The sequence below is a fragment of the Heptranchias perlo genome, chromosome 10 (assembly GCF_035084215.1).
Source record: "Heptranchias perlo isolate sHepPer1 chromosome 10, sHepPer1.hap1, whole genome shotgun sequence".
NCBI classification, from domain to species: Eukaryota; Metazoa; Chordata; class Chondrichthyes; order Hexanchiformes; family Hexanchidae; genus Heptranchias; species Heptranchias perlo.
The window spans coordinates 41337982-41362634 of record NC_090334.1 but is presented as its reverse complement, the minus strand read 5'-3'; the positions used below and the strand labels follow the sequence as shown (position 1 = coordinate 41362634).

Here is a 24653-nt window from a genome sequence, read left to right as displayed (position 1 = left end):
CAAAAAAAAGTGTAAGTATGACACACATCCAGGCTCATCAGGGGTCTGGGAATATAGATATATTTTAAAAAATTTTATTATTCATTCTGTCAAGATCACCATTTACTAGGAGTTTTGAGACAGTTTTAAGGACTAGCTGGTGAACATTCAACATGCACTTTGCCTAATCTTTTAATTTACTTTTTGTACAAATGATTTTGCTGCCTTATCCTAATCATGCAGACAGAAACTTGCAGTGAAGCACACCACGCACAGGAAAGCGAATAGTAGTTTCTGTCCAGATGTATTTCTGGGCACCATATTACTGATTCTGATTTAAGACTGGTACCTACTTTGAGTGAAGTGGAACCCATGTTATACTGCTAGCTCTACATAATTCTCTACTTGGGGAAAATGAAGCTCTGTGTACTGATGGCTAATTGTTGATTAAATTTAAATTATAGTAAAAAGCTGAGCGGTTTGTTGAATTGGCGCTCTGCTGACATTAAATAAAACATTTTAAAAGTTTCCAGGTAATGCAGTGGAAAAATATTATACTGCAATGAGTGTGCAGCTGAAATGGCATGAGACCATCTCGAGCATCACACTGATGCAACATACATTTTATTAACTGTCTTGATAATTTAGATAATTTTGTGAAAGGTTTTTTCTTTAACTTTACAATGAAGAAAAAATACCTCCTTTATTGTCGAGATTTGGGATCATAGACTTAGTCACGTCTTGTTTAAAAAGAATTGCAACATTTAGGAGGATTAAATTAATAGGAAGAAAGAAAAAAACTTACATAATCTATTTTTAAAAAAAAATTTCCAATTAGCTCCTGGAGCATAATACACTTTTAAGTTAATTTCTGTACCACGTATATCTTAGAATAACAGCGTATATTTATGGCAATGTGTGGTGAATACTGCATAGTGATGCTATAGTTTCCAGATATATTTATTATAGATTACTGGCTCTTGGCATTTAAATAGCTATCAGTGAAGATTTAGTAGAAATCTAAATGCCTCAAAGTGTTATGATTTGAGTCAAATGTTTTGCAATGGTAGGTGTTCAAAAAGTAACAATATTCATAATTTGTCAATCACCTCTACGGCTTTTCCTGTGAAGAGCGAGCCTGTTGGACCACTCTGAAATGTCCTGGTCTGATTCAGTAGAATCAATCCTTTGTGGTACTGCAGTGCAATGCGAGCTGTCACACCTGAGCCACAGGGACTTCTGTCGACCTACTCAAGACAAGTTCAACAAAAATGTCTGAGTTCAAATATAATATCTACAAAAAAAAAATTCAGTCATTAAATTCAAAATTTTCTCTCCGCTTAAAATCAGTAGTACTTATGAGAAGATTTTGACTTTGGGAATCTGAAAAGTATCAAATGTTGATAGAGAACATTGCAAAAGATGAAGGTGCAAGTTCCAACTATTTCCCAGAGTCCGAATGGCAATCATTCCTGTTTAAATCATTGACCTTATTGTTTGCAGTGGAGCTGCTCCAGGGCACAGGAATTTTCCCTATAATTGTTTTTACTGGAGCTGCCCACAGCAACTAAGATTGACTGACAGGAGGAAGTCAAGACATTTTGAAAATTGTTAGAAATTTCAACTGAGTTCATCAATTCCTTCTACTTTTAAAAGGGGAATACTTTTAATAAGTCTACAGGGAGTACTTCCTTTCACCATTAATTATACAATACAGGAGGGATGTGGTGTACACTTAAGATCATCCAATGTTTACACTTAAAGAACTGTTCAAATGCCTATATTGTTAGATTTATTGTAACTTAAAGTTTACAAGTCATAGTTCCTTTTTCCTACCTGAGCATCTGCAAAAACGCAGACGTTTGCTGTTGGTTCTTCAGAAAATGCATCTTTCCCATCAATTAATATAGTGCCATAGAGGAAGGCAAGATCTTCACTGGCAGGGTGGTGGAGTTTAACCTGTTAAAAAAATATTACTGAGCAGGGTTTGATATTAATTTATTGGATCAGTACCAGTAGTTGCTTCTGGTACATGCCAGCAGTAGTCTGTCTTAATTGTTACTTATTTTCATATTTAAATGTCCTTCAAAATGTGAACTAACAACTGTTAGCAGAACTTGTACTACATAAACTATTTGGCATGAATATAATTGGTATAAATTACCATTAAACAAAAGAACAAGCTGCTGGGGTAGATTTCTTTAAAATGATGTATCCTCCACACAGGGCTAGAGTTGAGTGAGAGTGTATTCTGGGAAAACCATTAGGTGGGCAATGCCTCTTAGTGACGTTGGTATGTACTGACATTGGGTCACATCGATCCACTAGGTTACCCACTATATAAAAATCTTGTGTACACACTGGTTCACTTGCCTGGATGAGTGCAGCTCCAACAACACTCAAGAAGCTCGACACCATCCAAGATAAAGCAGCCCGCTTGATTGGCACCCCATCCACCACCCTAAACATTCACTCCCTTCACCACCGGCGCACTGTGGCTGCAGTGTGCACCATCCACAGGATGCACTGCAGCAACTCGCCAAGGCTTCTTCGACAGCACCTCCCAAACCCGCGACCTCTACCACCTAGAAGGACAAGGGCAGCAGGCGCATGGGAACAACACCACCTGCACGTTCCCCTCCAAGTCACACACCATCCCGACTTGGAAATATATCGCCGTTCCTTCATTGTCGCTGGGTCAAAATCCTGGAACTCCCTTCCTAACAGCACTGTGGGAGAACCGTCACCACACGGACTGCAGCGGTTCAAGAAGGCGGCTCACCACCACCTTCGAGGGCAATTAGGGATGGGCAATAAATGCCGGCCTTGCCAGCGACGCCCACATCCCGTGAACGAATAAAAAAAAAAAAAAAATTTGGCAAGTAGCCTCAAGTAAACTAAACAAAGTAGTATAGATGTCCCTGTATGATTTTTAAGAATGAAGAAAACTATATAAGATAGGTAAGCTATCTTCATTCAAAATCCTCCACACACCTCTGGAGACTAAGGAGGAAGGTTCTTAGGGGAAGGAGAGATCTTTCCCAGCAGGACTGATCTACCAAAGATATTATCTGTCAACAGTAATGCTTGATTCATGTTGAGGTTATTCCATTTGATGGTTTTACACATGCTATTGATAGACATATCTTTCAGGCAGGTGTGAAACAGAATGATCTTTCACTGGGCCATTGGATTTCCAACTAAATAAATATTAGCAAGGTCTCCAGCATCTATGTGCAAACCTTTGTTTGGAAAAAGGTCTTCCTTGGATTTCAAGACCACATATAACAAAATTGTTGCATCTGGCGACTTGATACGGTTCATATAAAATGCTAGAGTTCTCTGGCCATTCACAGTGGTAGTGACATTGTAAATCCAATTGAAAGTGACAGATGAAAATGGGAAGCTACTTTTAGCAAGAAACCACAGTGGTGTTCTGAAACTGCTTGTACAAATAGGGGTGACTGGCAACCAGTGCCTAGATCTCACTAATTAGCAAGCTGAACCCAGAGCCACCAAAAGTACAGTCTGAAATGACAGACGCTTTCAATTATATGTGGTTTGAAAGGAGAGTTCATTAACTTATGAAGGTCCAAACTCAGATCCCAATTTGGTATGGGTGGTGACCTGTCAGAATTTAACTTCCAGGTGGCCTTCATAAATTGAGACATCAAGAGGTATCCTATCCTGATATAGGAGTGTTATGGAGAACTAAAATTGCTGCAAGATGCAAAGGTAGGTCAGAGATGTTGCAGATGATACCAAATTAGGAGGGCATGGCAACTGAAGAGAAAATACAAGGGAACACAAGCAGAGTAGGCAGATAGATAACACATGTAGTTCAACGCAGAGAAATGTGATGGTATATTTTGGGAAAAACGGTAAGAAATTATACACTAAATTGTTAAGATTTTTAACAGTGGAGGAACAGATATGAAAGCCGATACATAGATCTTTAAAGATGAGAATGCAAGTAGAAAAGATTGTGAAAAGGCAAATGGGATTCTGAGTTCTATATATATATAGGAATCAGTTACAAAAGAAAGTGGTGTTGAATTTGTGCACGACATTGGGTGGGCCATACTTGGAGTATTGTGCACAGTTTTGGGTAACGTATTATACGAAAAGGGTATCGTGAATGTTCATTAGAATGATAGCGTGGGTGCCACATGGTTCATTGGCACATACCAATGCTAGATGACAATGTCAAAAATGACAACCCCCATATAGTTTTAACAGTGTTGAATTCAGTGTTGCTCAACTCTAGCAGTGTATGGAGATTGCTGAATGAAGGTGGTCAAAATTAATACTGTAACTTTGTTTTTACATGTGGTTAATAACTTAATCTTTTATTCCTTCAGAAACTGGAAGGTGCTGAAAGTTCAGCTCCAAAGCAAATAGTGGTAACTTACTTCAAAATTTGTAAGTACAGTCTTTAATGCTTTAAAATATTCTCTTGAAAATTCAGTAACCAAGTGACTCCTAGTCACAAAATTGTGGGTTAATGTCTCAGACTTGCAAGGTCCATTTGTCTGCTTGACAAGTTATGGCAATTCTGAACCAGGCCACAATGTGCAGCAATTTGAGTTACTGCATTCCACCTGTAGCAAAAAGTGCATAAAAACTCTGATCCTTATTTTGAGGTTCCACAGCTGTATGATCTGGATAGGCTGGACATAGAACAGCATGTCAGGTATTTGCATTTTTGCCCCTATTTTCCTTTCAAAGCATTTTATTTTGCCCTTCATCTAGGAAAGTTAGGTCTGCAAGGTAAAAATGGTTGCAGGCTGCACACAAACAGTATTGTGTTCCATTCACTACATAGAACCAATCTCAGTTTATTAGTTGAGGAAGGAGGGATCCATTCGCAAAGAGAAGGAAAACCTGGCTGCACTTCTAGATGGTATTCACAGCTAAAGTCTGCACATTTTCCCAGCCTCAGGGAAAAAAAACTAATTTCCCCAATCACTAATTTGTGATTAAATTGTGGCAAGGTGAAATACTTGCTTGTTGGATGAACACTGCTCAATAAGAACAGTATTTGGCTTCTTTACCTACCTGTGTTTTCACAGCATTAGTTACAGCTACTGCTGCATCTACAAGGTCCCGAGTCCTGGAGGAACAAACATCCAAACCAAAACAAGCTGCACTCACGAATGCATAAAAAGCACCTCCATATGCAATATCCACCACCATCTTCCCATGTCCTGGTACATCAACTGTAACATCTGAAAGAGACCAGTAAACTAGTACTGTACATTGTATGTACACACCTGTATAATGGCCCTGAATTTACACAGGGGTTCTCCCACTCTCCTGCTGTATGACCAGGGAGAGACTGGTGGAACCCCAAGAGAAATGGTGACTCTTTCCAGCCCCTGAGGACATTTTGCTTTGTTAAAGACACTAAACCGGTAATTTCATGAGTTTTGTGCTATGGCACATATGAAAATTTGGGCAAAGGTTACACTCTATTTCAACCATTTAAAATTAATGGCTTGGAAAATTGTGCAGTGTGCCCGAAGCTCTATCAAGTCAGGAGATCAATCCAGCCACAATGGGGAGGATAGAACATTGTGGCAGCAGTAATAGGTATAGCTTAGAATGAGATGCCAACACTGTGAAGCTACAACAGTCAACAGCACACTAAAAGCAACAGGCTATAGAAAGAGCTAAACGGTCCCACAATGAACAGATCAGAGCAAATCTCAGTAGCCCTACTACGTCCAGTTGAGAATGGTGGTGGACAAACAGGAGAAAAAGGCTCATTGAACATCCCATCCTCAACCATGGCAGAGCCCAACACATAAGTGCAAGAGACAAGGCCAAAGTGCTTGCTAGTATCTTCAGCCAAAAGTGCCCAGTAGATGACTCCACTGAGGTCCTTGCCAGCATAGATGTGAATATCAAGCTGATTTGGTTCACTCTGTGACATTAAGCAGCAACTGAATATATTGGACATGGCCCACAGCCTTTGCTATGCTTTGATAATATCACTGCTGTAGTGCTGAACACCTATGCATCAGAACCAGCTGGCAATTTCAGTTGCAGCCATGACACTGGTATTTAGTCAGTATTGTGGAAAATTGTCCAGGTACGTCCTGTCTATAAAAAGAAAGACATATCTACCCTGGCTAATCTACCCAAGCTCTATCAGCCTCCTCCCAATCATCAGCAACATGAAGTAAGAGGTAATAGTGCCACCAAGCGACACCTACTCACCAATAACCTACTTGTTGATTGTCAGTTTGCGTTCCACCAGAACCACCTAGCTGCTGCCCTCATCACCGCCTTGACATGAACACACCAGCTGAATGTCACAGAGCTGCCCCAAGTTAAGGCAGCATTTTGACTGAGTATGCTAGCAAAGAGCCTTAGAAAAACTGGAGTCAATGGGAAAAGCCTCAGTCGCACCATCAACATCCAAGGGTCACCACTGATCTGAAGCTTAACGAGACCAACCATATCAACACCGTGGCTACAACAGCAAGGCGGAGGCCAGGTACTCTGCAGGCAAGTGGCTCGCCCTCTGACTCCTCAAACCCTCTCCATTATCTACATGGCTCAAGTCAGAAGTGTGACGGAATATTCACCACTCATCTGATGGGTGCAGCGGAGGCAACAGTCAGGAAGCTCAACGTCACCCAGGATCTAGTAATCAGCAGCCCTTCCACACGGTGGCTGCAGTGTGTACTATCTACATGATGTACTGTACTAACTCCCCAAGGTTAATTACTTCAACAGTACCTACTTTCCCTGTGACCTCCATCTCACACCAGCCTGACCTAGAAATATATCGCCCTCCATCACTGTGGCCGTGTCAGTACCCTGTAAATCTGAACCCACCACCACTGAGAGCACCATCACAAGGATTGCAGTGATTCAAGGAGAAGGCCCATCACCAGCACAGTAAATGTCACCGCCATCCCTAGAACTAATAGAAACATTTGCGACATATGCAAAAATTACCCACGGGTCAGCCCCACACTCCCCAGGTGAACTTCGCCAGCTGCCCCCCCCAGCCCTCACTCCCACCACGGTCCAATACCTGCAGCGAAGACGAAGGCGGGGACGCTGTGGAAGCGGACCCGGCCGCTCTTGCCCTTCTCGTACTGCACGTAAGCCCGGACCAGGCCGCAGGGGCAGTGGATGTTGACCTGAGTTTCGGGAGACTTGGGCTCGGCGATTAGACCGTAGTCCAGGGCGAAGCGGCCGAGCGCCAGGACTGCGTGCCCGCACATGGTGCTGTAGCCCTGGTTGTGCATGAAGAGGACGCCGAGGTGCGCGTCGGGCTGCTCCGAGGCCACCAGCAGCGCCCCGTACATGTCGTAGTGACCGCGGGGCTCGAACAGCAGCAGCCGCCGCAGCCCGTCCAGCTTGTCCCGCACGTAGCGCCGTTTGCTGAGCACGTCGTCCCCTGGGATGTGAGGGAAGCCGCCGGTGACGATGCGCAGCGGCTCGCCGCCCGTGTGCATGTCCAGCACCGACAGCACGCGGCCGTCACTCGGCGGCGCTCGCGACAGGTCCATCGGCGGGCCCCCTCCCCCGGGCTTAACGGACTCAGCGCGCGCCGCCGCCGCCGCCGCTCGAGGGCTTTGACCGGTCAAAGGTCAACTCCGCCAACACCGGAAGTGGGTGGTGAAAGAAGCCATCTGTGTTCCGGTGTGGAGGAGTTGAGTGTTCGTGGTCGGTGTTTGTTGATCGGTGGATCTCACTATGGGTAAGGCGGCGTGTCGATGCTTTACGGGTTGGTGAACGTGGAGCAGACAACGACAGGCATGATTATCCTATTCCGTGTGTCGTTAGTTAACCCACAAATGTGGATAATGTGCTGACCGTGTGTCACGTGATTTGGTCTCGTTGATTCTGTCCTGACCAAGAAGGTGGGTTATGGTAAAGGCCATTAAATGGATATTTAAATTGCAGGAGTTGAATGGGAAAATGCCTGTAGTTAGAAGAAGGTAGATCTTTTTGAAAAGCGTTAAAGTAATTTGATAGCTGATCTCGAAATCGAGCCACTCCTACCTCATTGGGAGTCACAGACAGCACAGTAAATCTATCCCATCACTCAGCTTTCATAACACGTTACTGGAAGCTGGTCAGAATTATAGCCAAATCGGTGTGTACAACCCACCCACAGGCAAAATGGAAGCTCTTGTAGAATAACTGGTGTATTTTTTAATTTAAGCGTATCCCTATTTGACAGGTTATTGTTGCTAGAATTTAAGTACTAGTGATTGTGATCATTGATGCCAATTGAAAATACTTGCATTTACATAGTGCCTGTTCACATATCTCAGAAACGTCCGAAAATACTTTGCACACAATTAATTACCTACACAATAAGTCACTGCCGGAAGTTAACAAAACAACGTCCACTCCGTTAAAGGCACTATATGAATTTACGTTGTTGTAAACACATTAAGCATTTTGCACCCATCAAGGTTCTAGATACAGAGATGAATGACTAGTTAATCTGCAAGAAAAGTAAAATTCACACAGTAGAGAATTTTGTTCTAAAGTCAGTGTTACCACACGTTCTTTGAGCAATGCAGATGAGCTTTACTCTGTACATAATTTGCACTATGCCTGGCCCTGTAATGCTTAACACTGATGCTGCATGATAAAACGAGAATTGATATTATTTACCTGATCACTCCAAAAAAAAGCATGAAAATAAAGTGCTGCTAGTTGGAGATAGCATGAGATTTTATGTAGAATTCCATCTGCAATGACATTATGGAGTTTTGCCAGTGACCTAAATAGGTTACAGTGGCTATGGGATTGTTTTCCTTTTGCAATGACCGTGCAGTAGGCTGTTTTTATATAGCATTAACCATTATGGAGCCAATCAGATATATCCACTTTTATTTGTTCTTGAGATTTGAGCAATGCTGACATGGCCACATTTATTACCAAGTCCTAGTTGCCTGGAGAAGGTGGTGGTGGACTTCTCTTTTAACCACTGCAGTCCTTGTGGTGAGATTGTTTCCACAATGGCGTTAGGTAGGGAATTCCAGGATCCTGACCTAGCGACAAGGAAGGGATGGTGATCGATGTCCAAGTAAGTGTTAAGGGATCGAGAGAAAGTAAAGAATCCACTTTGAGTGCGGAATCCATTGTGTATTAAGCCCGTAAGATTAAAAGCCTGCAGAACTTTGCTGACAGTGGTAGTCTTCACAGAGGTCACAGACTGCCTGATCTCATGGTTGAGCCACACATTGATTACACTTAATTCTGAACTTTCTCACAAATCATGCATACTTAGAGACTAACATCTGTGGTTTGGCCATAATTGGGTACATTCTATGCGTTGCTTAGAACTTAAACACCAGCAGCTTCTGCCAGCCGCTTGAATCACGGATGATGGATGTTTAGATTGCCTGGAACTTGATAAAGACTGGTGCAGACTTGAATTGGCACAGAGTATATAAAGGTCATGGAATGCATGTGATGTAATGTAGTTAGAAAGATATAAAAAGGGGTGAGATTGTAATGCTAGTCGGAAGATGATGATTTAGAAAGTTGAGCTCAACAACTAATGCGTGATCTTCTACAGCAATATATCGCCGCGTGTTCCGGGGTGTTGTCTTGTGAGTATGTTCATTTCATAGAATGGTTACAGCACAGAAGGAGGCCAGTCGGCCCATCAATCCCGTGCCAGCACTTTGTAAGAGCAATCCAGTTCGTCCCATTCCCTCGCTCTTTCCCCGTAGTCCTGCACATATTTTCTCTTCAAGTATTTATCCAATTCCTTTTTGAGATCCACAGTTAAATTTGCTTCCTCGACCCTTTCAGGCAGTGCACTCCAGATCATAACTACTCACTGCGTTAAAAAGTTTTTCCTCATGTCGCCTTTGGTTCTTTTGCCAATCACCTTAAATTTGTGTCCTCTGGTTCTCGACCCTCCACCAATCAGAACAATTTCTATTTATTTACTTTATCTAAACCCTTCATGATTTTGAACACATCTATCAAATCTCCTCTCAACCTTCTGTGCTCTAAGAACAAATCTAGCTTCTCCAGTCTATCCATGTAACTATCTCTGGAACCAATCTAGTAAATCTTTTCTGTACCTTCGCTTAGGCCTTCAAATGCTTCCTAAACTGCAGTGCCCAGAATTGGACACAATACTCCAGTTGTGGCCGAACCAGTGTTTTATAAAGGTTCAACATAACTTCCTTGCTTTTATACTTTATGCCTCTGTTTATAAAGCCCAGTATTCTTTTTAACTGCTTTCTCAATCTGTCCTGTCACTTTCAAAGATTTGTGCACCTCATTTCCCGGAACCAGATCCAGAAATGCCTCTTTACTTGTTGGTCTGGAAATATACTGATCAGGAACGTTTTCCTGAACACACTTCAGAAATTCCTCCCCCTCTTTGCCCTTTATACTATTACTATCCCAGTCTATATTAGGATACTTGTCCCCCAATATCACTACTCTATAGTTCTTGCACCTCTCTGTAATTTCCCTGCAAATTTGCTCCTCTATATCCTTCCCACTAATTGGTGGCCTGTAGAATAAATCCAGTAGTGTAATGGCATCTCTATTGTTTCTTAACTGTAACCAGATAGATTCTGTCCTTGACCCCTCACGGACATCCTCTTTGTCCAGCACTGCAATATTCTCCTTAATCAATACTGGCACCCCCCCATCCTTTTTTTCCTTCCTTGATCATTCCTGAACACCTTGTATCCAGGAATATTTAGTACCTGCCCTTTTTTGAGCCAGGTCTCTGTTATCGCCACTTCATCATATTCCCATGTGGCTATTTGCGCCTGCAGCTCACCAACCACACTTCATGCGTTTACACACATGGACTCTAAACCTATCTTAGACCTGCCTCGCCCAATCCTTTGTGCACCTTGTTTCTCCTTTCTAATGCTACATCCGGGTGCCCATGCCCCTACCAAATTAGTTTAAACCCTCCCCCGCAGCACTAGTGAACCTCCCTGCAAGGACATCGGTCCCAGCTCTGTTGAGCTCCATCTTGAACAGATCCCTCCTGCCTCAGAACTGGCCCCAATAGCCCAAGAATCTGACGCCCTCCCTCTTGTACCAGGTCTGTATGCGTGCATTAAACTGCCCTATCTTCTTACTTCTGTACTTGCTAGCATGTGGCACTGGGAGTAATCCACGGATTACTACCTTTTGAGGTCCTGCTTTTTAACTTCCTCCCTAGCTCCTGAAACTCTAACCGCAGGACCGCATCCCTTTTCTTTCCTATGTCGTTGGTATCCACATGGACCACGACTTCTGGCTGTTCCCCTTCCCTCCGCAGAATGTTCTGCACCCTCTCCGTGATGTCCTTTACCCTGGCACCAGGGAGGCAACACACCATGCGGGAGTCACGTCAACAGTGAACGCCTGTCTGTCCCCCTGACTATCGAATCCCCAATGACTACTGCATTTCAACACTTCACTGTGTGCCCCTTTTGCAGTCTTTTGCCCCAGGGTGCCACGCTCAGGACTGCATTCCTTCCAGGTGTCATCACCTTCACTGGTATATACCGGTCTAAGAGTGCCACACACCCAGAAGATTCCTGCACTGCCTGCCTCTTCCTACCCTTTCAGATGTCCACCCATGTACTATCCTGAACTCTGTGTGGCGACCACCTCCTAGAACATACCATCTAGGAAACCTTCAGCCTCCCTTATACACTGCAGTGACTCCAGCTGCCCCTCAAGCTCATAAACCCTCAGCCTGAGCTCAAAGCGTCCTGAAGTTCCCACACCGTGCAGGAATTGCAGGCAATGGGTCTTAGCTGCCCGTCCATTATATTTAGAAACCTTTTTTTTTCTAAACTCCCTTTACTCGATTATTATTAACTTACTTACTGTTTACTTGCTCTTTTAATTAACCTACCCTTTTATTCCGGGTCTCTCGGAGCTCCTCCCCTCTGTTCACTGTCCTCCACCTCTACACCTAATTCCCCTCTCACCAAATTCTCAAATTCCCACTCGGTTCGCAATGCGCCCTGTGCTTAACCTTATTAACTTAATAAACATGTAAGTGTTTGACTCCTGTGTCGAGATCTTTCATTTCTGGTACATAGACCAGGACTGCAGCCTCTGTCTATTCTTACATGAGGATGATGTATGGCTTTGCGGTGATGGTATTTCCACAACATTACTGCTCTTGTCCTTCTTGGTGGTAGTGGTTGCAGGGCAGAGAAGTGCTGTCAGAGTAACTTTGGTGAGTTGCTGCATTGCATTCTATAGATTTTAGATACTGCAGGCACAGTGTTGGTGATGGAGTGGGTGGACATTATGTTCAGTGGCAGAGGTGCTGATCAAGCAAATGGCTCTGTCCTGGATGATGTTGAACTTCTTGAGTGTTGTTGAGGTGCACTCATCTGGGTGAGTAGTGAGTATTCCATCAAACTCCTGACTTGAGCCTTGTAGATGGTGGAGAGGTTTTGAGGGGTCTGAAGGTGAACCACTCACCATTGAGTATTCAGCCTGTGCCCTGCTTTCATAGCCATGTTTTGATATTACAGGTCCAATTCAGCTTCTTGTCAATGGTGACCCCCGGGATGTTGATGGGGGTACTCGACGATGATGGTGCTGTTGAAGGTCAAGAGCAGATGATTGGGCTTCTTTGAGATGTTTATTGCCTGCCATCTATGTGGTGCAAACATCTGCCACTTGTTAGCCCAAGCCTAAATCTTCTCTAGGTCCTGCAGTAGATTGGTATGGGCTGCTTCATTATCAGCGGAGTTGTGAATGGAGTTAAACACTGTGGAATCGTCAGCAAACAGCTGATTTTATGACACAGGGAAGGACATTGCCGAAGTAGCTGAAAATGTTTGGGCCATGGACGCTTCCCTCTTGTGGTGATGTTTCGGGTGCTGTGGTGAGAGGTATCTGACAATCATGACCATCTTCCTTTGTATCAGATATGACTCCAGCCACTGGAGGGTTTTCCCTTTGACTGCCATTGACTTCAGTTTTGTTCGGGCTCCACGATGTCATAGTCAGTCAAATGCTGCTTTGATGTCCATTTCCTTTTAAATAGCTTCTAATAATTATGTATAAAAACACATTTTTCATAATCATTTATATGCTCTGAATTAAAACAAATGGTAGTTTATCTGAATTCATTTAACAGTTGATGCTAAATGTTATTTAATTTCAGATGTTGAGTTAGTGTGCCCTGGATTATACTGTGGAAAACAAATAAGAGAAAGCAGAAATGATAGTCAGCTGCAGTATGGAGATTGTGGGGTAAGTTTTTTGTGCATTTTCACATTTCTTGCATAGAATAAATGTGAAAATATTTTATGATTACTGGGCAGGATTAGTATTTAAAGATCACTGGTCTACACTTAGTAATTAGGTGATAGCTTTCCCCAAGCAATAAATATTTTGTCCAGTATAGAACATATATTCATCATTATATAACAAAAGTATAGGCTGTCACTGATTGTTTAGTATGTGGAACTTGAATTGATCATACAGTGATAGGTCTACATTTCATTATAAGCATATACATTTTCTACATACTAGTTTGCTGTTGGTTACTGCTGCTATGACTCAGGCATGCAGTGTTTTTCTGGAATGGCCTACTTCTGCTATTTGCTTTCACAGTACATGTGCAGGTTGATTTTTTTTCAAAGTGAGGAGCTAATGACCAAATGAGCATTATTGATCCGTGATTAAATTGTGTTATCTCTATACAGAATTCAGTATGCAATACTGCAGCCTGAAAGGTGATGTCTTAGTGGTAGTCTGTTTTTAATGAAATATATTAAGACACACTAATTTATAACATCACCCTATTCAGGTGTATTCAAAGGAGCATATTTCCACCCTCACAGTAGGCTCTTGGACTTTTATGATTTGAATGAGAATTAATTCATCCTGGAATTTGAAATTGAATTAGGTGGAGTCACTAAATAACCTGTCATTGATTTGCTTCTGGATTCAAACTACATGCATTCAAGGCTATGTCAGCCTGTGATTATGAGTTGAAATGGAAGCATTTGTAGATTGAACCCAGAAACAAATCAATGGCAGATTGTTTAGTGACTCCACTATCATCCCTAATCTAATTTCAAATTCTAGGTTTAATCATTTCTCATTCAGATCAAGTTTGTTTTAATTGGAAAGATATTGCATATGTTGTAAATAAACATATGCCTTTCCATGCATTAAATCTGTATCAATGTGGCAACCTAAAAAATTATTTGTAACATAGTAATAAAAAGATTTTTCATTTAAAACAAAATCCTCCAGGTATGCCCAAGAGGGGAAAGAACAGATGCCCTGAAGATTTGTCAAAAATGTGAGGAATCACCAGAGCTATATGACTGGCTGTATCTGGGCTTCATGGCAATGCTACCTCTGGTTTTGCATTGGTTCTTTATTGAATGGTATTCGGGCAAAAAGAGGTTAGTGTTATTTGAGAAGCACAAACATAAATGGTGGTGTTACTGTATATAATCTTATAGGTGTCACAGTAAGTTAAACAATGGACTTTTACCTCTGGGACATGGATTTAAATCCAGCAGAGACTGAGGGAGTGAAAGTCATTTTTGTCTGCTGCAAAGGGTCTATGTGAAATGAGATTTAGCAATCTTGATCTGAGGCACATTGTTGGGGCAGAGTAGTGGGAGCTTTACAGTATTGTTCTAGGGCTGACTCAGTTTTTGTCGATGAATAATTGGAAATAAGTAATGGATTTATACATTCATTATGTAGTGTCAGCCATGGCATACTGGTAGCACTCCCGCCTCTGAATTAGTAAGCCATTGGTTCAAGTCCTACTTCAATGCAGTACTGAGGAAGTACTATGTTGTTGAAGTTGATGCTGCAGTCTTACTGTTGTTCTGCTTTACATCTGTTACAATATAATTTTAGGTGTGATTTCTTTATTTTGGTGAACATCAAATACTTTTTACTTGAATACTAGGAATCGCCTATGGCATTGCTTATGAAATCAGATGATGTACTGTTTTATATTTACAGGAGCATTATACCACATAGTTCATAATGTATCATTTTACTGCCATGGTAGAGTTGTATTTATCTGGCCTGTCCCTTTTAAAATTGTCTAATTGCTGTAAACAAGTACATCCTGAAGTTTGCAGAAGCAGATGCTGGTAAATTCACACTTCCAGGTCTGTGATTTAAAATGAATGCTATTTCTATTTAATGAATATAATAGAAACCGTGAATCTAGTGGCCATTTCTCTGTCTGTTGCATTTCTTCAAGGCCTAAATTCAACCATGCCCGAAAAGGGGCACATGGACGATGGGAAATCGCTGCTAGGACAGGCATGCAGCCAGCGCTATTCGCATTGCTTATTGGCTACGCGCCTGTCTGGGGGAATGGAAAATCAAGCTTCCCTGACTTCATTTACAGGCAGCCAGCACCGCTTAAAGGGGAGGTGCACTGTGGCTGCAGACAGCAGGAAAGGTGTAAAATGGCTGCATGAGCTCCAAAGACTTTCTCCGATGCAGTGTTGAAGGCTTTTGTTGAGACTGTCGGCAGGAGGATGGAGATCTTGTTGCCTGGCCTGCTGCCTACTCTTCACCAAAATCCTGGCACTGTGTTGGGAAGCTGGCAGATTGGTTTGTAAACACTCATTGCACTTATAATGTATTATGTATATTAGAAGCACAATGTCTGCTTGAATAACTAGTCAAGAGGAGGCAGCAAGCTGGGGATGCTGAGGTCCTGAGGAGCAGGCTGGGGCTCTTTTCAGAAAAGAAAAAGAGAAGCAAGAATCATAGAATCATAGAAGTTACAACATGGAAACAGGCCCTTTGGCCCAACATGTCCATGTCGCCCAGTTTATACCACTACGCTATTCCCAATTTCCTGCACTTGGCCCATATCCCTCTATACCCATCTTACCCATGTAACTGTCCAAATGCTTTTTAAAAGACAAAATTGTACCCGCCTCTACTACTGCCTCTGGCAGCTCGTTCCAGACACTCACCACCCTTGAGTGAAAAAATTGCCCCTCTGGACCCTTTTGTATCTCTCCCCTCTCACCTTAAATCTATGTCCCCTCGTTATAGACTCCCCTACCTTTGGGAAAAGATTTTGACTATCTACCTTATCTATGCCCCTCATTATTTTATAGACTTCTATAAGATCACCCCTTAACCTCCTACTCTCCAGGGAAAAAAGTCCCAGTCTGTCTAACCTCTCCCTATAAGTCAAACCATCAAGTCCCGGTAGCATCCTAGTAAATCTTTTCTGCACTCTTTCTAGTTTAATAATATCCTTTCTATAATAGGGTGACCAGAACTGTGCACAGTACTCCAAGTGTGGCCTCACCAATGCCCTGTACAACTTCAACAAGACATCCCAACTCCTGCATTCAATGTTCTGACCAATGAAACCAAGCATGCCGAATGCCTTCTTCACCACCCTATCCACCTGTGACTCCACTTTCAAGGAGCTATGAACCTGTACTCCTAGATCTCTAGAAGAAGCAGAGAGAATGAGTGGAGAGGCAATAGGAGGGGACAATAAATTACAAATGGCAGAACCATAGGGGAAAATAACTTGTAAGTACAGATGATAAAGAAAATGCTTGAACTTGTCGTGCACTTATGAGTAATCAGGAGAGTGTAAACTACAGGGTAATCTGATCGAATTATTGAAGCACTACCTACAGTATGAGTTTTGCATAAAATTCTTAAAAATAGTTTTAAGTTGTAGACTGTCAAGAAAGTATTTGACCCTGGTATGATATTTTGCTCTCCTGCATCTCCTCATACTTGATTGTTTCCCGAAGTCAATATAATTATATAGGGCAGGGGTGGAGACACTTCTGATACTGTAGCATTCTACAAGCTTCTACTGCCACAAATTCAATCATATTTGGGTTTCTGCTACTGAAATCCCTTCAAGTTATGTAAGCAGTAGATCACCCTCAAGTGATAGGAAAGTGACACAGCAGCATTTCAATTTAGTTCATGAGCAATCCAGTGAATTTGGAATAATTTCTGCAAGTTCTGAATTCTGAACAAGCCTTTGATTTACAGAATTTTATACCATTCACAAAAAAATTACGTGTTCACATTAGGAAGGCTTTGCTAACATTCTATTTACTAATTTGCCCATTGTGGTGGAAGAAACAACGAAGCAGATTTGCAGCATCATAACATACCTTGCAAGTCTCATGATCTATTCTGCAGTCTGCAATGCTTGCCAACTCCTAACGTTGCAAGCAAACTTCCATCCCAGTTTTACTTCTCCATTGCCCTGTCTGGAATGGTGCAGTCAGGAGTTTGACTGCCACGTGTGGGCTGGGACACTCCTGGATGTCTTCTAAGATAGTTGGATAGTATTGTCAAACAATTTCATACATATTTAAACATTTTTAGTAGACAATATGAGCTAGAATTACATAGAAAATGCAGCACAGAAACAGGCCGTTTTGCCCAACCAGTCTGTATTTGTGTTTATCCTCCACATGAGCAGTGGTCCTAATCCCAAGTGTCTGCTCAAGTCCCATATCCCTTTATTTCTCTTTCCTTCAACCATCTAATTGAATCATAGAAAGTTACGGTACAGAAGGAGGCCATCCGGCCCATCGTGTCCGTGCTGGCCGAGAAGGAGCTATCCAGCTTAATCCCACTTTCCAGCACTTGGAGCGTAGCCCTGTAGGTTACAACACTTCAAGTGCACGTCCAAGTACTTCTTAAATGAGTTGAGGGTTTCTGCCTCTACCACCCTTTCAGGCAGTGAGTTCCAGACCCCCACCACCCTCTGCGTGAAAAAAATTCTCAACTCCTCTTTAATCATTCTATCAATTACTTTAAATCTATGCCCCCTGGTTATTGACCTCTCTGCTAAGGGAAATAGGTCCTTCCCATCCACTCTATCTAGATCCCTCATAATTTTGTACACCTCAATTAAATCTCCCCTCATCCTCCTCTGTTCCAAGGAAAACAACTCCAGCCTATCCAATCTCCCCTTTATAGCTAAAATTCTCCAGTCCTGGCAATATCCTCGTAAATCTCCTCTGTACCCTCTAGTGCAATCACATCTTTCGTGTAATGTGACCAGAGCTGTATGCAGTACTCAAGTTGTGGCCTAACTCGTGTTTTATACAGTTCAAGCATAACCTCCCTGCTCTTATATTCTATGCCTTGGCTAATAAAGGAAAGTATCTCATATGCCTTTTTAACCACCTTATCTACCTGTCCTGCTACCTTCAGGGATCTGTGGCCATGCACTCCAAGGTCCCTCTGTTCCTCTATACTTCTCAGTATCTTCCCATTTATTGTGTATTCCCTTGCCTTCTTTGTCCTCCCCAAATGCATTACCGTACACTTCTCTGAATTGAATTCCATTTGCCACTTTTCTGCCCATCTGACCAGTCCATTGATATCTTCCTGCAGTCTACATCTTTCCTCCTCACTATCAACCACTTGGCCAATTTTTGTATCATCTGTAAACTTCTTAATCATGCCCCTTACATTTAGGTCTAAATCATTAATATATACCACAAAAACAAAGGACCTTGTACCGAACCCTGTGGAACCCCACTGGAAACAGCCTTCCAGTCACGAAAACACCCGTCGACCATTATCCTTTGCTTCCTGCCACTGAGCCAATATTGAATCCAACTTGTCACTTTCCCTTGGGTCCCATGGGCTTTTACTTTTCTGACCAGTCTGCCATGTGGGACCTTGTCAAAAGCCTTGCTAAAATCCATGTAGACTATATCAAATGTGCTACCCTCATCAACCCGAGGGAGCATATGGCCTACTCCTGCTCCCATTTCTTGTGTTCATATGACCCTCCTTGTTACCTCCTCAAAAAATTCAATCAAGTTAGTCAGACACGACCTTCCCTTAACCAATCCATACTGACTGTCCTTGATTAATCCATGCCTTTCTAAATGATGATTTATACCGTCTCTCAGAATTGTTTCCAATAATTTGCCCACGACCGAGGTTAGACTGTCTGGCCTGTAATTACTCGGTTTATCTTTTCCTCCATTTTTAAACAACAGTACAACATTAGCACTCCTCAAATCCTCCGGCACTGTGCCTGTAGCCAGCGAGTAAATGGGGATAAAAAGAGGTGTGGTGGCGAGAGAGGCCCAAGACCAGACAGATAGAGAGAGAGAGAGTGTGGGGATAAAAGGAGGAGCGGGCAAGCAGGTCAAAGAAAAAAACTAAAGTGACGTCAGCACAAGGGAAGGAGCTGATTGGTGAGTAGCTGGTGAGTTTTTTTTGTTTTTCATAGGCTCAGTAGCAATCCAATAAATAGAGGCATGGCAGGGCACCTCTGTCCCTTTGAATGCACATCCTGTGCCATGTGGGAACTCCAGGACGCTTCTCCTGTCCTGGATGGCCACATGTGCAGGAAGTGTCATCAGCTAGAGGAGCTCGAGCTCCGGGTTTCAGAGCTTCTTAAATGTAATGTCAATATTCTTAAATGTTGATATGGTCTCTGCTTCAGTCAGATTGTATCAACACATTGCGTTGTACACAGGAAGTTGTATTCCCTGCCTCACAGTGCTCTGTGTAAAAAAAAATGTCTTCCGCTTTCTTTCCTAAATCTCTTGCATTTAATCTTGTCTCTATGTCCCCTTGTTCTGGACCCTTCAACCACTAGAAAAAGCTGTTTCTATCTATTCTGTTGCATTCTGATATAATTTTAAACACTTCTCTCAAATTACCCCAAAATCTCCTTCGTCATAGTGAAAACAGCCTCCAATTTTTCAGGTTTTTCTTATTTGTATTCCGTCATACCAGGCAGTTGAAATCTAAGGAAAAACTGAAGTTCACTGTAACAATCGTTGATGCTGTTTTTTTTTGTACAGTTCCAGTGCACTTTTTCAGCATGTGACTGCATTATTCGAATGTAGTGTTGCAGCTATTGTTACATTGTTGGTGAATGATCCAGTAGGAGAGCTGAAAATCCGGTCCTGCCGTGTGAAGATGCTATCAGATTGGTATACAATGCTTTATAATCCCAGTCCAGATTATATCCACACATTGCATTGTACACAGGAAGCTGTATTCCCATTGTAAGTATATGGTTTTCAATAAAGTGCAACATTGACTTGTTTACTTTATGGTTACATTAATTGATTCACTGCCATAAACCTAAGAATGAATTTGACATAAAATATTTTCCATTCAGGTCGAGAACTCCACACAGATTAAAAACTATCAATACAAAGTATCTGCCATTAACTAGCCAGTGCAAGTAAATACACTGTAATCTTTTTAAGCATATGTTGTGGCTCGAAGACCTGATGGTTCGGAGCAGTGCTGAAGGAATGCAAATGTTAAATTGGGAGCCAGCATTCTGAAAAATTAAAATTTCAACTTCACTGACTGCTCATCTCTAATGGTTGTTCTGATGGTATGTCTTGTCTGTTTGTTTTCAGATACACTATCGTCTTCATATACTATGCCTTTTGTCCAGTTTTTATGATGCTGCTTCGTCCACTCCTGGTTAAAAAGATTGCCTGTGGCCTTGGAAAATCTGACCGATTTAAAAGTATTTATGCAGCCCTATACTTTTTCCCGATTCTTACAGTGCTTCAGGCAGTTGGTGGAGGCCTGCTTTGTAAGTACATTTTCATGTTTAGATGCTACCTTTGGATCTAGCTACATTTCAAAACATCTTTGACAAAGTTTGGCCACAACTTGCAAATGGCAATTTCATTTATAATGTTAGTCTGTTGCCACATATTTTGAGGTTTTTGGTATTTAATGACCATCATTGACAGATAAAGAAATCTTGTTTCCTATGTTAAATTTTACTTGCTGTTCCATTAGTTATCCCATGTCACGAAAGACATCCTCTGACTATGATCAAGATGTACTATCCCTTCTCCTCGTCTTTGACTATTCCTCAGTGTTCAATACAGTTGATCCTCCCAGTGCCTTTCCTCCATTGTGCAGCACCATGGGACTGCCCTTGTATAGTTCCATTCCTACCTATATGAATGCAGCCAGCATTCTCTCTTGGCAATGGCTTCTCTCCCAGTCATCTCCAGGATCCTCCAAGGATCTATCCTTTCTATTCCGCAACTTCATGCTGTCCCTTGATGACATCATCTACTAACATGGAGATCAGTGTCCACATGTAAGCCGATGATGCCCACTCTGACTTTCCATCACTTCTTTTGACCCCTTGACTATGTTGGTGCTGTCAAATTGCTTGTCTAAAGTCACTGCTTCCTCAAACAACATTGGGAAAATTGAAGCCATTGTCTTTAACTCCCACCAGAAAATCAGTTCCCTTGCCACTGATTCCATTCTCCCTCCCTGGCCATTGTTGAGGCTGAATCAGACTGTTTACAGTCTTGGTACCCTGTTCGACAACAGGTTGAATTTTAAATCCCAGGTCTTATCTATCAAGATTGCTTGCTTCCACCTCTACAACATTGCCTGTCCCTACAGCGCCTCTAACCTGTAATTACCTGGGTTAGCTCTGTCTTTGAAAATGAGTATTATTGACCACTCTCTAGTCCTCTGGTGCACATTCACTCTCAATAGAACTCTTAAATGTAATTTTGAGGGTCTCTGCTATTTCTTCCCCCATTTCCTTCCGGACCTTTTGATGTATCCCATCAGCAAAGGGAACTTGTCCTTTAGCTTAAGTGACTTTTCTAATACTTTCCTTTTACTTATGACATCTCCCATCTCGCTTTTAACCAATTGGGGATTCACCTCCTCCCCAATATCCTTTACCTTTTGTAAGCACTGAAGCAAAGTACTTGTTAAGTACTCCTGTCAATTTCTGCATGCCCTCTACTAACTCACTATCCTGTCATCTCGGAACCCGCTTCACATTGAACAATTCTTTTTTAACTCTGTATCTGTGGAATACTGCTTTTTAAAATACTTTTGAGATTCTTCCCTCATACTCCCTCCTTGCTTTCCTTATCCCGCTCTTAACCTTCTCCCTTATTTTTTCATAACGACAGGCCCCATAGGCCCTCTTCTTCAATTTTAGTTTGTTTCTGACCTCTTTATTTATACATGACATCCTGAAACTTGAAGTAGTGTCTTGAAAATGGTATATATTTACTCTGCACCTTTGCAATCTCTGGTGCACAGGTGAGACAGCAACAATTCTTTCTGCCACCTTCATCCAGGCTGCTCTTGACTACAGAATGGGTCTTCTTTCAAGGATCTTCCATAGCAGATCTTCCAAATCAACTTAATTGAAAGGAGCAATTTGAGTTCTACAACTTGCAATAGCCATTTCTCTCCCAAGGCAGATTTAATGGTGAGGAATAGCTCTTTAGGAGTTGGTGCACGCCATACTCCCGACTCCCCTGAATGCTAGGAGTGCACCTGGAACACCATGAACTTATGTAAATGAGCTGACCTTGTAATATGGTCAGCTTATTGCAGCGTAGGCACTGCTCTGCCTGGACTCTGTTATTGGCCCCATATTGTAATATATAAGTGCCTGGAATTTCCATAGGGGTTTATTATGTCACCCGCTTACTGTTCTTCATTACTTATACTGAATCACTTCTGCAGTCATCTTTCTGTAATAACACAGACAGCTGTGAATGTGTGTTTCTTTTTTTTTTGAAAGAGACTGAAGGTTATATGGTCTCTAGGACTAGTGTTGAGTGTTTTATTCCAGTGTGAATTTATAACCACTTTGTGCCGCTGTGAGCTTACATGACCTGCTCAAAAATAGTTAAATGAAAAAATTGATATTGCATTATTAAAGACACAATGCCCTTGTATGCAATTTAAAAAAAAGCCGTTTCCCTTATCTCATAAATTCACCCCTATATTGATTCTATACTGAATTGGGAGGGTTTATAGTCCAGCTTGGAGGTAGTTCAGTGGCCAGTGTTAACACTGCTGCCTTATTTGACCAATCAGAATTTATGTTTGAATACTGTGGAAAGGGACACCTCATAGGTCAGTTTTCCTTTTCTTCACAAGACAATATGGCCGAGAATTTAAGGCACTTCAGGGTCAGTTGAAATTTCATCCCACATTTAGGTTCCCTCATTGAGGGCCTGGACTTTGTTGCTAATGGGTTACCATATAATCATGTGTATATATAGAGATATCATATATCAAATGCTATGTAAATTTTGCAAATAAGTCAACAAACATGCAATAATTATATTATTATATGAGGTATAATTATTGTACGTTAACTTATTAGCAAAATGTAAACATTTATACTGCATTTTAATGTTAGTTAATAATTTGCTTTTCTGTACATTTATTTTAGATTATGCTTTTCCATACATAATTCTAGTCTTGTCCCTCATAACTTTGGCAGTATACATGTCTGCTTCAGAAATACAGGTAAGTTAGAATCAAAACTATAATAGGTATGTCATTTTCCCATAAATTGTACAGTTTTGTGGATTTAATGATGTATGAACTAACAGTGCAAATTGTTGCTCAATACAACATGGTTTGGAGAACTTCGGCATTTCAATTGAAAACATTTAAGATGTAATGTTAGTACCTGGTACTGTGAGTTAAAGCTCATCTTTCCTTGACTGATTTCACAAAACATGGACATTTTTCACAGAGTATATGCTGTCAAAAGTCTTATTGTAAGAACTGTTATATGAACAAATATAAGTTTAATTTGTGATGATTGGAAGCTGTGCAACTTCAATTTTAAGGAATCGTGGAAATGATCTCTGCTAATGGTTAGGAAGAAGTTTTAGGATGTTTCTGAATTACTGAAGTCCTATTTGGGGAAAAAAGTATTTCTGATTCAATCTTCAGTACAGGACTATTAAAAATGTAGGTCAAATATAAGGGGGTTGTATTGTAACATCAGGTTGTAAATATCTAAAAAAATTGTGTTCTTCATTAACAGACATACAAGGATCTGATCACGAAAAAGAAGAGGCTGGTGGTCCTGTTTAGTCATTGGATGTTGCATGCCTATGGAATTATCTCCATTTCCAGATTAGATAAACTGGACCAAGATCTGCCTCTGTTGGCGTTAGTGCCCTCTCCAGCACTTTTCTACCTGTTAACTGCTAAATATACAGAGCCTTCAAGGATACTGTCAGAAGGTGGCAATGGTCATTAAAGAAATTGGAGGATTGAAAAGGGGGACATTGTAAAAATACAGATCTGAACAATGGATGTTTGAAACTATTCAGAGATGATTCCAGCAGCCTGGGTAGAAATATCAATGTAATTACTGTAAAAATGACATTTTGTTAACTATTATTGTTGTCTGCTTTAGTTATATTTAAAGTGTGTGTGTATATATATATATAATGTTCTATTCATCTGCTTTAACAAAATATCATTAAAATGAACAAAAGAAACTTTATTGAAGTAAATTGAATACGTCACACTTAGCCACCGTGGATAATATAAATGATGTAAATTTCAGCTTCTTTGTTACCCTGTGTAAAGAAAATATAAATAGTGACTGTTTGAAGACTTTTATAGAAATCTTTTCATACATTCATTGCATGTGATCCATTCACACCAACCAGGTTTTTTTTTATTCGTTCATGGGATGTGGGCCTCGCTGGCAAGGCCAGCATTTATTACCCACCCCTAATTGCCCTTGAGAAGGTGGTGGTGAGTCGCCTTCTTGAACCGCTGCAGTCCGTGTGGTGAAGGTTCTCCCAGAGTGCTGTTAGGTAGGGAGTTCCAGGATTTTGACCCAGCGACGATGAAGGAACAGCAATATATTTCCAAGTCGGGATGGTGTGTGA

At 41.5% G+C, this 24653-nt stretch overlaps 3 protein-coding genes across 5 annotated transcripts in view; 1 reads left to right on the top strand and 2 right to left on the bottom strand.

The window, feature by feature from the left end:
• The window catches only part of LOC137326432 (trans-L-3-hydroxyproline dehydratase), a 16565-nt gene extending 8965 nt beyond the window's left edge, over positions 1–7600 (bottom strand). Inside the window, exons 1-4 of one of the 2 annotated variants that reach the window (XM_067991520.1) lie at positions 7028–7600; positions 5038–5207; positions 1816–1938; positions 1089–1226 (exon numbers count right to left, since the gene is read on the bottom strand). In XM_067991520.1, coding sequence (XP_067847621.1) covers positions 1089–1226; positions 1816–1938; positions 5038–5207; positions 7028–7508 — 912 coding nt within the window. In that variant the 5' untranslated portion in view covers positions 7509–7600. The remainder of the gene's footprint in view (positions 1–1088; positions 1227–1815; positions 1939–5037; positions 5208–7027) is intronic. The other variant, XM_067991519.1, reaches the window with a different exon arrangement.
• jkamp (jnk1/mapk8 associated membrane protein) lies at positions 7592–24653 on the top strand. The gene is made up of 7 exons (XM_067991521.1): positions 7592–7699; positions 13121–13209; positions 14221–14375; positions 19782–19988; positions 20355–20536; positions 23186–23262; positions 23792–24653. Exons 1-7 carry the CDS (start codon positions 7696–7698, stop codon positions 24008–24010), a joined length of 933 nt encoding a protein of 310 aa, XP_067847622.1. The 5' UTR covers positions 7592–7695; the 3' UTR covers positions 24011–24653.
• Positions 24236–24653, bottom strand: part of ccdc175 (coiled-coil domain containing 175) — a 95050-nt gene continuing 94632 nt past the window's right edge. For both annotated transcript variants that reach the window (XM_067991517.1, XM_067991518.1), the window contains one exon: positions 24236–24335. The gene's annotated coding sequence lies outside the window, so the exon portion shown is untranslated. The remainder of the gene's footprint in view (positions 24336–24653) is intronic.